A 14,944-nucleotide genomic window follows, 5' to 3' on the forward strand; every position below is an offset into this window, starting at 1 on the left:
CTATTGTTAATGACTTTATGTAAAATATTCTTATTCATGGATATAGAAAAAAAACTTTAATAAACTTTTCACAAAGGACTCAAAATGTGCAAGACAGAGAAGGCATTTCTGGCTGCCCTACATTCTGGTATGCTATAAGTGCTAGGAGTCCCTGTTTTCAAGGGGAGTTTGGCCAGGATTAGTCATCATTATTTGATCTGTGGGGGTCCGACTTCCTGGCACCTCTGCCAATCAGCTGTTTGAAGAGACCGTAGTGCTCTGCGGCCTCTTCCTAGGCCGTGTGAAATCATGTTCATTGCCAAGACTCAGTGAATGGGGCTGAGCTGCAATAAAAAGCACAGCCGCTATCCAGTGGACAACACTGTGCTTGGTAAGCTGTGAAGAGGCCGCCATGCTCACCAGAGTCCCGCAGCCTCTTTAAACAGGGTGCCGAGCGTCGGACTCCCACCAATTACATGCTCATAACCTATTCCCTTTAAGCCAGCAATACTGAGCAGAACTGAATTATCTGGATGCCATACCACACCTCTATTAGGGTACGGTTACACGGCGACATGCGTCACGCAACAAGAATGTTGTGTAAGACTTGTGAGATCCGTTTCAGGGCTCTCACAAGCGGCCCAAAACGGATCAGTTAAGTCCCAATGCATTCTGAATGGATAAGGATCCGTTTAGAATGCATCAGTTTGGCTGCGTTTGGTCTCCGTTACGTTTTTTAGACGGTCACTAAAATGCAGCTTGCAGCGTTTTGGTGACCGTCTGACTATGCAGAGCCTAACGGATCATCCTGACTTACAATGTAAGTCAATGGGGACAAATCCGTTTTTCACTGACACAATATGGTGCAATTGAAAATGGATCCGTCCCCCATTGACTTTACAATGTAAGTCAAGACGGATCCGTTTTGACTTAGACTTTTTTTTTATGAATAATGCAAACGGATCCGTTATTAACGGATACAAGCGTTTGCATTATTCATGCGGATCCGTCTGTGCAGATACCAGACGGATCCGCACAAAACGCAAGTGTGAAAGTAGCCTTACATTTCATATAAGCTTTTTTGTGACTGTAGCGTGGCAGCATTACTTATTGCGACACTGTTGAAATACATTATTTGAAATGTCGCCATGTAGCCATACCCCTTTGTGTTATGTGACTTGCTGTCATGCGATACCCTTATCCTTGCTACGTGCATAACAAAATGGTCACTAAGGTCTTATGTTTTCATGTTCATCTGCACATTGATATTTGATTGTTTCCCCCTCACTGGAGGGAGAAAATGAATTAGACATACCTCTTCATAAAAACTTATTTTTTTCATGATATCCTTAAATGATGTGTTTTCTTCCTATTCCAGGCCTTTTCTCAATTATCAGAGGATGTATTATGTGTTCATGCAGATGTTGTCCAGTGGTCCTGCATGGCTGGGCATTGTCCTCCTTATTACAGTCAGTCTCCTCCCTGATGTTCTCAAGAAGGTTTTATGCCGACAGTTGTGGCCTACAGCAACAGAAAGGATCCAGGTAACGACCCTCCCCTAATTACTAATAGTTTAACCATTTCATTCACGCTGTATTTCGTGTAGCCATACATGGCAGGCTTATTAGTGGAGGTGAACAGTAACATGGCAGCAGTTCAGAACATTCGTTGTACACGTCATAGACATTCTTCCGTCACATTTTTACTATGTGTTTTGTATTCAGTTAATTTTTGCTAACAGTGTCTTCTTCTCCACTTGCAGTATGTAAGCTAACAGTCACGCTTCCCTTATATACATTAGACGGTTAAGTATAGTACATTGGTACCCCGATTCTGTTGTTTGCTTCTAGCCTCTATGGTCGATGAGTTTATATATATTTATATTGTGATTTGTAACCAAAGTGTGTACATTGAAAGAAAAGCTCAATATTTAGTACATGCACATAGAATGTTATTTGACATGCTGAGGCTGATGACATGGTATGGGCACCTTTGCCTTATAAAGTGCCCACTGTAAAGAAGTAGTCGAGACATTAGGATTAATGAGCAATCATGACAGAAAATGGCCCATAAAAAAATGGCGCACACCAAAAAGTCACATGATTAAATCCCAAAGTTTATTAATATCTAAAACATGATCACAAAAAAATGCCCTGGGGCTTTGCTCCTTCCATTCTAACCGATTGGTGAGACCGGTATCCATTGGTAGGACTAAGGGCTCATACACACAGCCGTTGCTCCGCCGTGCCTGTATTGTGGCCCGCAAATAGCGGGTCTGCAATATAGGGCACCGGTCGTTTGTGCACCGCATCACTTGAATGGGTCCGCAATCCGGAAAGTGCGGTGTGGAACGGAGGCATGGAACTTAACGGAAGCACTACGGAGTACTTCCGTGGGGCTCCTCTCTGTGCCTTTGCACCACTAAAAAGTAGTGCAGGCACAACTTTTTTGCTGTGCGGACCCTTGGCTGCAGATCGCGGACCCCATTGAAGTGAATGGGTTCTGCATCCGCATCCCCTATGGGGGCCCAGCTGAGCTCTAACTTGGATACTTGTATATTACTTTTTGTAGCACTAGTCTTTGCGCGGTGTTGTGATTTTTTTTCAGGCTTACAACACTTGGCATTATCGTTAGATCTGTTGCACTGATAGGCTTCACTTGCGCTTTATATGCACTGGTCACTTTAGTTTTTGTCTGATTTAGGTACTTGATAGTGGGGCTCACTATAGTATACTACCTTATTAGGGGTTGATTGTGTGGAAAGTGGGAGGTGCGGGCTTATTAATTATTAATAAACTTTGGGATTTAATCATGTGACTTTTTGGTGTGCGCCATTTTTTATGTGCCTTTTTCTATTATAATTGGTTGTAGTGCTCTTGCACATGGGCAGCACCCTTTTCTTCAATTGATACTGTGGTGCCCACTTCTCGTCACTCTTATATTAGGTTTAATGAGAACATTTCCATTCACATGTGTAATTGAGCTTTTATTTCAAATTAGACTAATATGCATTAGCATTGCTTTAGTGTTTAATGAAACATCCCTTGTGTTCTTTCTCCTTCTGCTTCTTTCCTATCCTGTCTCCTACCTGCTTTGCATAAATTACTGCTCCCTTGCTTACACATTGCACGTGGGCACCTGCTGCCACCTTCTGGGGAACAGACTAAACAACCGTGCCTTTCTGTTGAGCAGTCCACCATCTTTATGCTCTCTCAGACCACGACCAATATAACTTACTAATGGACCTAAAGGTGATACTTCTTTCTGACTTTTACATGGATTTCCAGACCTTTTTCTTTGTTCCTGTTTCTAAAAGTTCCAGTCTTTGAAATAGAAATGAATTTACCAACAAATACTTGTGTAGACTAGTGTACAGTGTACCTGTTATAGCATGCTACAGTATTAACCGCATAGACAGGGAAAATTTTTATATTAGATTTCTGAAATCCCTTTTACACTGGCCGAATGGCCAGGCGGTTTCTGGGAATGAACCAAACATGCTTAGAAGAGAAGGTGAGGGCTGCACTTACATGCCCATAGAGAATCATTGTTTCTGGGCAGCCGATCCTCGTTTGCTTGAGCATCAGGTGATCAGTGGCACCTTTACATGGGTCAGTAATCAAGAACAAACCTTCCCAGACATCTTTGTTAAAAAACAGGGAGTTGTTGGGCCTGCAGCTATCCCATGTGTGTGGCCAGCGTTATAGATACTATTGTTTTGCACACATCAAATCCTGATCTACAATTTTATATTATGCTGCATCCATAAGGGCAGTGTGGGATTGTTCAGCCTATAGTTATTTTATGCCTACCATAATCTTTTTATGTTTAGGTTATGTTCACACTGGGCATATTTTTCTTGTGGATTTCACACCATAAATCTGCAGAAGCTTTTTTTATTTTCTGACCTTTAGAAAGGTACATGTATAATGCAAATTGTAGTGAAGGTAATTTTCTTACCAGTGACTGTATTTGTAAGTTATAACCTCCCTTCTGATCCTGAGCTGTGTCATGTGACCAACACTCTGACTTTCCAAATAACACAGCGTCTTATGTGACTGACGCGCATAGGAATATATAGAAAAACAAACTTTCTTTCCACACATAAGATACTGTGGGAGAGATAAGAAACACCAGTCTTAATATGACATCTGTTGGCTCAGAATGCGGCAAGTTTAATAAGGGGTTCAAGAAAATGCACAAATTATTGCACAATTATAGCGTATATAATTTGCAACTTTTTAATGCCATATTAGTGGCGTAATCAGTGTCCCTCATTGTGTCAGTTGTAGAGTCAGAGTGTTGGTCACATGACAGCTGAGGAGCAGAACAAAGTGGATAACTCACAAATACAGACACTGGTAAGAAGATTACCTTCAGTGCAGTTTACATCATGTGCCTTTCTAACAAGACAGAAAATAAACATATTTGCTGTAATACTTCATTAACATCAGTACTACCTGCTGACACCACCCCCCCCCACCCCCCCCCCCCCCCCCTTCCAGAGAAACAGAGTTCCACAGGTATCTGAAAGATATCTCCCTTTTTTTTTTTTTACTAATGAAATAACTCGTTCAGCAGACTAAAAAGTGCATGATGGAGTCAGGTTGATAGTAATAGGACATCCATGAGCTACATATCTATTGTGTTTGGTTACCTGAGGTTGATAATACACACATTGAGCTCAAAGTAGTGGAAGTCATTTGGAGAATACGTACACTAACTGTTATTCCTAAGGGCTAACATATATTTGGTCTGCAGCCAATCCGCATTTTTGCGGGTTGGATGTGGACCCATTCTGTTCAGTGTGCTGTCCACATCCGTATGTCCATTCCATGTGCTGTCCACATCCGTATGTCCATTCCACGGCCCCCCACAAAAATTTAACATGTCCTATAGAGTGCAGGATGTTCCGTTCCGCAAAATGCAGAACAGACGTGACCGGTATCGGCGTTTTGGCCTTGTGCATGAGACCTTACTCATACAGTCAGTGATTTCCAGCAGTGATTGTTAGCCAAAACCAGCTGTGGGTCTGAACACTGAACAGGTGCAGATCTTTCCATTATACTTTATCCCAGTGTAGCCTCCACTCCTGGTTTTGGCTCATAATCACTGATGGAAATCACTGACCTGTGAATTAGGACTTAGAAAAGATCTAAGTTTGTCATTATTTGTACTACATGTTGATTTTCATCCAGTTGTTGGGTGTGTCGGTTATTATTTAATGGCCACCTGCCAGTATGATACATCACATTGTGATCATTGCCAGTGGGAGTACTGTAGCAGGCTTGCCTGAAAACAACAGCAAAATCTTTGGAGGATTTATATGCCTTTGAGATCACTTTTTTTGTGCCTGCTTATTTAAATTATTTAAATCTTTTCTCCTATCTTGCAAAAAAATTTATAATTGTAAGTGAATCATGTACTGACACCGCTCTAAATGCTTGCTTAAAAAAAATCAACTAACTTCATGTAGCTCACCGATATTAAGCTGACTCCAGAATTGGTAGCTTACTTTCCAGTTTTTCATAGCACATGTCAGTGGCACCAATTTACATTTTCACAAACAGCACTCAACACTATTAACACCACAGAGTTACACTTTACTACTTGATTCTCCTGAACATGGATATGTGCAGACTTTCCAAAAATTCAGGTGTGGATGTAATTCCTAAGTTTGATCAGCAGGGGGTAGTATTCATGAAAAACCTTGACTAGTGTATAATAAAGAGATGAGAAGAATATAATACTAAGTATAGAACAAATTAAAATAAATACATTTATCTATAGGAATTTTAGTTTTCACATTTAACATCAAACTGTACATTTACCATGCATTAAAATATGTTGTGAACAAGCAAATAAATAAAAAGAAAACTGCAACATATTTGGCATTTAAAAAAAAGCAGTGGTCAGTTTAATGTACACTTATGAAGCAGAGCTGAATATTTCAATACAGCCGAGCTGAGGTTTTCATTTCTTGCACTTTGCTTTCGGCACCCACATAATTTATCTCTGATTTTCATAAGACAGCCTCCTCTGGCACCTAAATGTATCGTCATATTACAACATGGTACAATTGAAAGGTTCATTGGGAAATTAAGGTCTGCTACATCTGTGTATACAGTATAAAAAATGATGATGATCGATATAAAGAAACACACAAATATATTAGAAAAAAAATAAAAAATGGAAAGCACATGTACTATATGTCATCAGTAGGGATGGGCGAATCGACTTCGGATGAAACATCCGAAGTCAGTTTGCATAAAACTTTGTTACAATACTGTAGGAGCGAGCGCTCTGTACTGTATTAGAATGTATTGGCTCCGATGACCCAAAGTTATTACTTCGCGAAGTCTCGCGAGACCTGAGGTAATAACTTCAAAAATGTATTTCTACTGTAAAAAACCTTTTACCGAACTCAGGTTCGGTTCCAATTCGGGCCCGAATCCCCTGAAGACAACAGGTTAGCTGGCGAAACATGTCGGGGGCAGTGTTTGACGGCTTTTTAGATGCACTGACTACCAGAGATAAATTACTAAAAAGGTTGTAGGTATAGCGTAGGAATTACTGTAAGTAGGAGTGAGCTTGTAGCACTGAACTGACACAGCCCACTATATTCCTTCGGCATATACACTACACTGTGAGGCTAAGGGCTCTTTCACACCTGCGTTCTTTTCTTCCGGCATAGAGTTCCGTCGTCGGGGCTCTATGCCAGAAGAATCCTGATCAGTTTTATCCTAATGCATTCTGAATGGAGAGAAATCCGTTCAGGATGCATCAGGATGTCTTCAGTCCCGGAACGAAACGGCCACGGAGAAAATACCGCAGCATGCTGTGCTTTTTGCTCCGGACAAAAATCCTGAAGACTTGCCGCAAGGCCGGATCCGGAATTAATGCCCATTGAAAGGCATTGATCCGGATCCGGCCTTAAGCTAAACGTCGTTTCGGCGCATTGCCGGATCCGACGTTTAGCTTTTTCTCAATGGATACCATGGCTGACGGACGCTAAAGTCCTGGCAGCCATGGTAAAGTGTAGTGGGGAGCAGGGGAGCAGTATACTTACCGTCCGTGCGGCTCCCGGGGCGCTCCAGAGTGACGTCAGAGCGCCCCAAGTGCATGGATCACGTGATCGCATGGCACGTCATCCATGCGCATGGGGCGCTCTGACGTCACTCTGGAGCGCCCCGGGAGCCGCGCGGACTGTAAGTATACCGCTTCCCGCTCCTACTATGGCAACCAGGACTTTAATAGCGTCCTGGCTGCCATAGTAACACGGATCCGTCTTCAAATGCTTTCAGTACACTTGCGTTTTTCCGGATCCGGCAAGTGGAGTACACGCCGGATCCGGACAACGCAAGTGTGAAAGAGGCCTAACAGTGTTACAAATAAATGAGGAAAAGTAACCAAGTGACACAGCTGATATTTTTAAATACTTTTATTTAGTTTGTAGATGTTTAAGTACAAAAGCAACAATAAAAGTAACGATATAGTATGTAGTAAATAGCACATGTAATTATGAGGCTTTTTTGGTCTTCCTGTCCATTTCTAAATAATGACAGCATGAATATTGCACAGGTGTGCCTTAGACTGCCCACAATAAAAGCCCACTCTGAAATGTGCAGTTTGATCACACAGCACAATGTCACAGATGTTGCAACGTTTGAGGGAGCGTGCAATTAGCATGCTGACTGCAGGAATGTCTACCAGAGCTGTTGCCCATGCAATGAATGTTCATTTCTCTACCATAAGCTGTCTCCAAAGGCGTTTCAGAGAACTTGGCAGTACATCCAATTGGCCTTACAACCTCAGACCACGTGTAACCACACCAGCCAAGGACCTCCATGATCGTCTGAGACCAGCCACCGGGACAGCCTCAGCAACAATCGGGTTTGCATAACCAAAATATTTCTGCACAAACTCAGAAACCGTCTCAGGGAAGCTCATCTGCATGCTCGTCGTCCTCATCGGCGTCTGGACCTGACTGCAGTTCGTCGTCGTAACCGACTTGAGTGGGCAAATGCTTACATTTGACGCCGTCGAGCATGTTGGAGAGGCGTTCTGTTCACGGAGGAGTCCCGGTTTTCACTGTTCAGGGCAGATGGCAGACAGTGTGTGTGGCGTAGTGTGGGTGAGCGGTTTGCCGACATCAAAGTTGTGGATCGAGTGGCCCATAGTGGTGGTGGGGTTATGGTTTGGGCAGGCGTATGTTATGAACAACGAACACAGGTCAATTTTATTGATGCCATTTTGAATGCACAGAGATACCATGACGAGATCCTGAGGCCCATTGTTGTGCCATTCATCCACGACCATCACCTCATGTTGCAGCATGATAATGCACGGCCCCATATTACAAGGATCTGTACACAATTACTGGAAGCTGAAAACATCCCAGTTCTTGCATGGCCAGCATACTCACCTGACATGTCACCCATTGAGCATGTTTGGGATGCTCTGGATCGGCGTATACGAAAGCGTGTTCCAGATCCTGCAAATATTCTGCAACTTCGCACAGCTATTGAAGAGGAGTGGACCAACATTCCACAGGCCACAATTAACAACCTGATCAACTGTATGCGACGGAGATGTGTTGCACTGCATGAGGTAAATGGTGGCCTCACCAGATAATGACTGATACCAGATACCCCCCCACCCCCCAGTAAGGCAAAACTGTACACATTTCAGAGTGGCCTTTTATTGTGGGAAGTCTAAGGCACACCTGTGCAATATTTATGCTGTCTAATCAGCACCTTTATATGCCACACCTGTGATGTGGGATGGATTATCTCAGCAAAGGATGTTCAACATCTAAGCTATGAAGAACAAAGGTGAACCCTTTCCACCAGTGTAGCCATGGACCATCCATCACGTAACCACGTAACTTAAGTGTTCTCCCCTGTCCTGTAAAATCCTGCTAATCTGACATGGGTCTATTTTCTTATACATGCCAGATTAGTGTGATTAAAAGACTGTGAAGTAGAGTTCAGGAGACTAGCCATGCAAATGGTATGTTAGGTGGCATTTGGTTTAGTGCAATTACAATGCAATTAGAAAGTCTTCAGACCCTTTTACTTTTTCACATTCTGTTATGTTGCAACCTTGTGCTAAAATAAAATAAAATATCTAACTTTCCCTCAATCAAGTTTTCTATCAATCTGCACTCAATGCCCCAAAGTGAAGTCACAATTTTCGATTTTTTGCAAATCCATTCAAAAGGAAAAGCAAAAATCCTCTGCTATGACATTTAAAATTTAGCTCTGGGGGCCTCCCATTTCATTTGATTATCTTTGAGATGTTTCTCCACCTTGATTGGTTCCACCTGTGGTAAATTCAGTTGATTGGACATTATTACACACACCTGTCTATATAAGGTCTCTCAGCTAACAATGCATTTCAAAGCAAAAATCAAGCCATGAGGAGGAAAGAACTGCATGTAGAGCTCAAAGACAGGACTGTGTGGCGGCACAGATCTGGAGAAAGGTAAAGAAGATTCTTCTGCACTGAAATTTCCCAAGCGTACAGTAGCCTCCATAATTCTTAAATGGAAGATGTTTGGAACAACCAGGACTCATCATAGAGCTGGCCACCCCACCAGGGGAGAAGAGCCTTGGTTAGAAAGGTGACCCTAGAGCCCAATGGTAACTCTGACTGAGCTTTAAAATTATGTGTGAAGGTAGGGGGAAATTCCAGAAGGTCAAGCATCACTAAAGCACTCCACCAGCTTGGGCTTTATGGCAGAGTGCACAGAAAGAAGCCTCTGCCCGCCTGGAGTTTGAAAAAAGCACCTATATGATACTCTGGTTTGATAAAACCAATATTTAACTTTTTGGCCTCAATTTTAAGCATTTTGTCTGGAGGAAACCAGGCACTGCTCATCACCTTCCCAGTACCATCCCTACAGTGAAGAACGGTGATGGCAGCATCATTCTGTGGGGGTGTTTTTCAGTGGCTGGGACAGGGAGACTGATCAGGGTTGAGGGAAAGCTGAATGGAGGAAATTACATAGATATTCTTAATGAAAACCTGATCCAGAGTGCTCTGAACCTCAGACTGGGCCGAAGGTTCACCTTCCAACATGACAATTACCCTAATCTTACAGCCAGATTAACACAGGAGTATTTTAGGGACAACTCTGTGAATGTCCTTGAGTGGCCCAACCAGAGCCTTGACTTGAACCCAGTCAAACAACTCTGGATAAACCCGAAATGTCAGTCCCCATCCAGAAAATCCCCAAATCCAGGCCTGCAAACCTTGTGGCATCATACTCAAAAAGACTGGAGGTGTAATCAGTGTCAAAGGTGCTTCAATTAAGTACTGAGTAAAGGGTCTGAATACAATACAATATTTGAGTTTTTCCTTTTCAATAAATTAGCAAAGATTTCAACCATATAATTTTGACTTTCCTATTATGGGATGTTGAGTGCAGAATGATGGGGAAAAACTAGATTTTTTTAAAATGTTTTTACCACAACGCTGCAACATAGAAAAAAATGAAAGACTCTGAAGACTTTCCAAAGGCATTGTACATACAGGCATTTGAACCATACAAATACACTTCGTACACTCATGCATGTTCAGATCTTAGTGTTTTTCCTCATCCTTACAGAAAATATTGAAACATAATTTGGACATTGAAAGGAGACTTCTTGAAGATTCCAGTGCTGTTGACACTGAATAGGTAACCATAATACAGAGGTGTGACCATATTGCTTTTTGTATTTTCTTTCTGTTGTGATAAAACTCTGGACTCTAAACATTTCCTCCAAACATTTTGCTGTGAGTGACATCTGTGTTCAATCATTTTCCTCTATTTCACGAGCAAAATTGCTTCCCACTGTTAAGGGTTACAATAAAACTTACTTTGCCATAAGCATTTCCATGTTTGGAAATTACAAAAAAGCGGGGTAAAAACATCAACTGGCTCCTTTGGGCAACTCCATTGTTCCCATCATTGTTACTGTTTAGGTGTTTAATGTTACTTTGCTTTGAATGACCTGGGTATTTGAATGCTTTGTTACCTTTTGAAAGGAGGTTTTCAGAGAGACAATTTTGTAAAAAAAAAATAACAGGCCTGTCAATGTGAAAAATAGATTACTCACCTCCATCAATCCCCATTCCAAGGCTACTCCATTCCTCGCTGCCCTTTACTTCCTGTAGTAGCTTGATACACCAGAAATGGCAAGAAAGGCTCACTCAGCCAATCATTGACCTTAGAGGTGAACCACCTCAATCAGTGATTGGATGGGTAGGCCTTTTACTGGCATTTCTGGTGTGTTGATCATGAAGAGGAAGTAGAGAGCAACGTGGACCAGAGCAGCATCGGAACAGCAGTGGCAGGAAATTGATGGAGGTGAGTAATCCTCTGTAATTGTTGGGCCAATAATTTTTTTACAAAATTGTCTCCCTGGAAAATCCTTTTTAATAACTATGTTCCTTCCGACATGTACGTCCGGTGCACCCATTAGGTATTCATACACTAATCAAATTAATTGGAAAGTCATAGGTTAAGAATCATTATATGTTCAAGTTTTAATGAGCTGCAGTATCCTTGGTGCTTAAAAAAAGCAATGGGAAGCAATTGTTTTCCTGTACTGCACAGTAAAAGCGGTTAAAAAAAGGAATGTGGTAGTGTTTGATAGGTGGGGGTCCCAGGCTAAAAAATCTGTTGTCTTTGTAAAATCCCGCCCTTGCTGTAATGTTTGTTTCGTCCTTTGTGTGCTACGATTGAGCTTCTGCTGAGTGTTTACTGCATCTTACCATTGTTCTATATCTCAACAGAATGCTTCCAGCCTGTCTCAGGACCACGTTTCTGAGTTCACACCTCTAGCCTCCATGCCGAGCCCAAACTACCAAAGCAACGAGTTGAACAGTGATGCGGCCAGCAGGTCAAATTATTATTCTAAAAAAGTGATGCTCACTCACTGGCAAAGCAATGATTTTTTCAAACTCCCATCCCTCTTTGGCTATTCCAATACCCGCTATAGTTCCAGCACGGGCTCATACCTCAGCAGGTCAGGCTTAGAAACATCCGTGTGACACATCACCACTGCAAGCCTTTACAAACTCTTTATTTTTATTTTATAATTTGGGAGATGCAGCAAAATGATTGTCTAGTAAAACTGTAGCCTCTTGGACACCAACTTGCTGTCTGACCATAAGAGTGATTGCTCCTTTCTTGGCCAGTGGGCCTGGTGGTTATCTTTTTTAAAACACTGCAGCAAAGAACAATTTTCACAGTCTGGTACTGTGTGACTGATAGCACTGTACATTTCCCTGTTCCCTGTCCGGAGATTTCTGTGGTTTATTAGTCATGTCCGCTTTCTTTGTTTTATACTACTGAATCTTTTGTGTGGATGATTTCTACTACATGTTGTAGTCAACAAGTTGATATTTGATGGAGCACAATATGTCATCTAACTGAAGATCCTCCTCTCTCTTTCTCTCCTCTGCTGGTACCAAAAGAACAAGCTGGTGTTTCTCTTGTGCTCATTTCTTTTCAAGAAACTCTGTCTAAGGCTCCTTTCATTGTAAGTTGCCAAATATGTTCATGTAATACCTGTGTCTCCTGGTAGCTTTCCCTAGGACCTCTTAGATGTGTCGTCTGTCCATCGACATCCACTGTTTCTTACAAGCTGTGCATATTCAGATGTGCTGTTACATTGCTGAAAAAGACATCTCATGAAGCTCTATAAAATACAATAAATGTTTAAAAATGAAAAAAAAAGACATTGTTCAAAGTCCACATGTAAAAATGTCTTCACTGAATGAATGTCATTGTTTGGATTATATTTATACATGTAGCAGGGCTAAAGTTGTAAGCTGATTACAATACTGCTTCCAGGATTAGATGACAATCTTTGACAGTCTGATATATCTGTAGTTTATTGCGTTGGGCCTTCCCCCCTCTACATCGTAATACTATGTGTAATAAAGCTGTCATATGTTGTGATAACCTCAGCTATGCTTCTATGTTATGAGCATCCAAGACCAAATTTGTAGAGAGGATCCAATATCTGCAAAATTAAGGAAATAATAAAAGAAAATGTTCTCTGTGACTGTACAGTTTCTTCAAGTGAGAATGTGATGTTCTGTACTTAACCACGTGTAGCAATATGGTTTGTGCCTATAAATGGGTAATGCATAGATGGGATTTATGTCGGCATCTGACCTGTTACCCCAAGAGCTGTTCTCGGGTCAAAGTACTACATATGTAATAAGCTGCATGCATGTTGTTTCCTCTCTTAAAGGGAATGTGTCATCAGAAAATAACCTATTGTTTAAAGGGACTCTGTCACCAGTTTCTAACCCCCACTTTTAAAAATATTGTTCTGTCCATGGAGCCCTTGTGATTACTAAGGTGTTGTTATAAGCTAAATCTGCTGGCTCGTTTTGATAAAAAAACGTTTTATCTAACCTGTCAGTCATATAGTTAAGGTGCCCAGGGCGTTTCTCATGGCCTGAAGATGCCGCCCGCCGCCGCCGCCGTTGGTGCCCAGCTCCTCCTCTGCTCTCGTCAGCGCCGCCTGAAAATCATGAGATACGCCTCCGGCTCTCCCTCACTCCCCCCTCCTTCTTTTCTAAGATCCCGCGCGTGCGCACAGGCCTGTGCCTGATGCGCCCGTGCGGACTTTTCGGTTCAGCCTCATTGAGTGAAGTGCGCATGCGCGAGCACTTCCCTCAACCTCCCGATAACGCGAACACTGCCGCACGCGCGGGATCTTAGAAAATAAGGAGGGGGGAGTGAGGGAGAGCCGGAGGCGTATCTCATGATTTTCAGGCGGCGCTGACGAGAGCAGAGGAGGAGCTGGGCACCAACGGCGGCGGCGGGCGGCATCTTCAGGCCATGAGAAACGCCCTGGGCACCTTTAGCAGATTTAGCTTATAACAACACCTTAGTAATCACAAGGGCTCCATGGACAGAACAATATTTTTAAAAGTGGGGGTTAGAAACTGGTGACAGAGTCCCTTTAAATCATGTTTGGTTTAACCTTTGCACAGGTCATAGAGCACGCCTAGGAAACTCTCTCCCATAGAAGTCAACCAGGTCCACTCATCACCATTGTGTCTATGGCCCATGTGGCTGCTGTAAAGCAGTTCTTTAAACGCTCTATAAATGCTGTTATAAACAGCCAAGGCAAATGGCCGCCCTCATAATCATGTTCAGGAGATAAAATAAAAAATCTGCAATCAGAAAATAAAACCAGATTAGAAAAATGGATATGTGTTAATGTCTGGTTTTAACGGGCAGAAAAAAAATGGTGACCCATTCCCTTTAAAGGGGGTTGTCCTAGAGTTTAGGAAGTTAACCTGAAAGCGGCATGTTAAAAAAAAAAAAAAACACATTACTGAACTGTTAAAGGGAATCTGTCAACCCAATTTTGGACCATTATGTACAGTAATACAAGTAGTATTGAAGAACCCAGAGCTGTGTAGCACTCATATGGATGCCGCCTCATCTTCAAACAGCTGATCGGAAGGGGTGACGGGAGTCGGACCCCCACTGATCAGATATTGATGACCTATCCTGAGGATGTCATCAATATGTACTGGCTACACAACCCCTTTAATGCTTATGTAGATGTGTAGAAGTCTGGTTCTCACTCCCCTTCCCTTAATTCCTCACCCATGCCTTGGTTTAACTTATTAGACTTGTGTTTTTTTCAGTCATACTAAGTATGGAACTATTCTTAGGGTCCAACTCCAATATCATCAATAAAGTCTAATAGATTTAAAAAAAATATATAAAATAGACCATAGTGGCAAGTAATGATCTGTAAAAGCAGCTCCAAATGGGTTTTTTCTCCTGGACCAAAATGGTGGCCGGTCCGACCCTCCTAGTGCTGTCTTTCTCTTAGGTAAAGGTAACTAATGTGTGGCTAATCATCATATTGTAAAATAGAATGGCACTGTATAGAAGTAACCACTATAATATTGTCAGATTTTGATATGTTTGCTGACA

At 42.1% G+C, this 14,944-nt stretch overlaps 1 protein-coding gene across 4 annotated transcripts in view; it reads left to right on the forward strand.

Moving 5' to 3' along the window:
* ATP11A (ATPase phospholipid transporting 11A) overlaps window positions 1-13,040 on the forward strand; it is a 182,729-nt gene extending 169,689 nt beyond the window's left edge. For 2 of the 4 annotated variants that reach the window (XM_044283792.1, XM_044283795.1), the window contains 2 exons: window positions 1,358-1,523; window positions 11,764-13,040. In XM_044283792.1, coding sequence (XP_044139727.1) covers window positions 1,358-1,523; window positions 11,764-12,021 — 424 coding nt within the window. In that variant the 3' untranslated portion in view covers window positions 12,022-13,040. Of the gene's footprint in view, window positions 1-1,357; window positions 1,524-10,591; window positions 10,681-11,763 lie in introns of all 4 variants that reach the window. The other 2 variants (XM_044283794.1, XM_044283793.1) reach the window with 2 other exon arrangements.
* The last annotated feature ends 1,904 nt before the right edge of the window (window positions 13,041-14,944 follow it).

This window comes from Bufo gargarizans, chromosome 3 (assembly GCF_014858855.1).
Source record: "Bufo gargarizans isolate SCDJY-AF-19 chromosome 3, ASM1485885v1, whole genome shotgun sequence".
Taxonomy (NCBI): domain Eukaryota; kingdom Metazoa; phylum Chordata; class Amphibia; order Anura; family Bufonidae; genus Bufo; species Bufo gargarizans.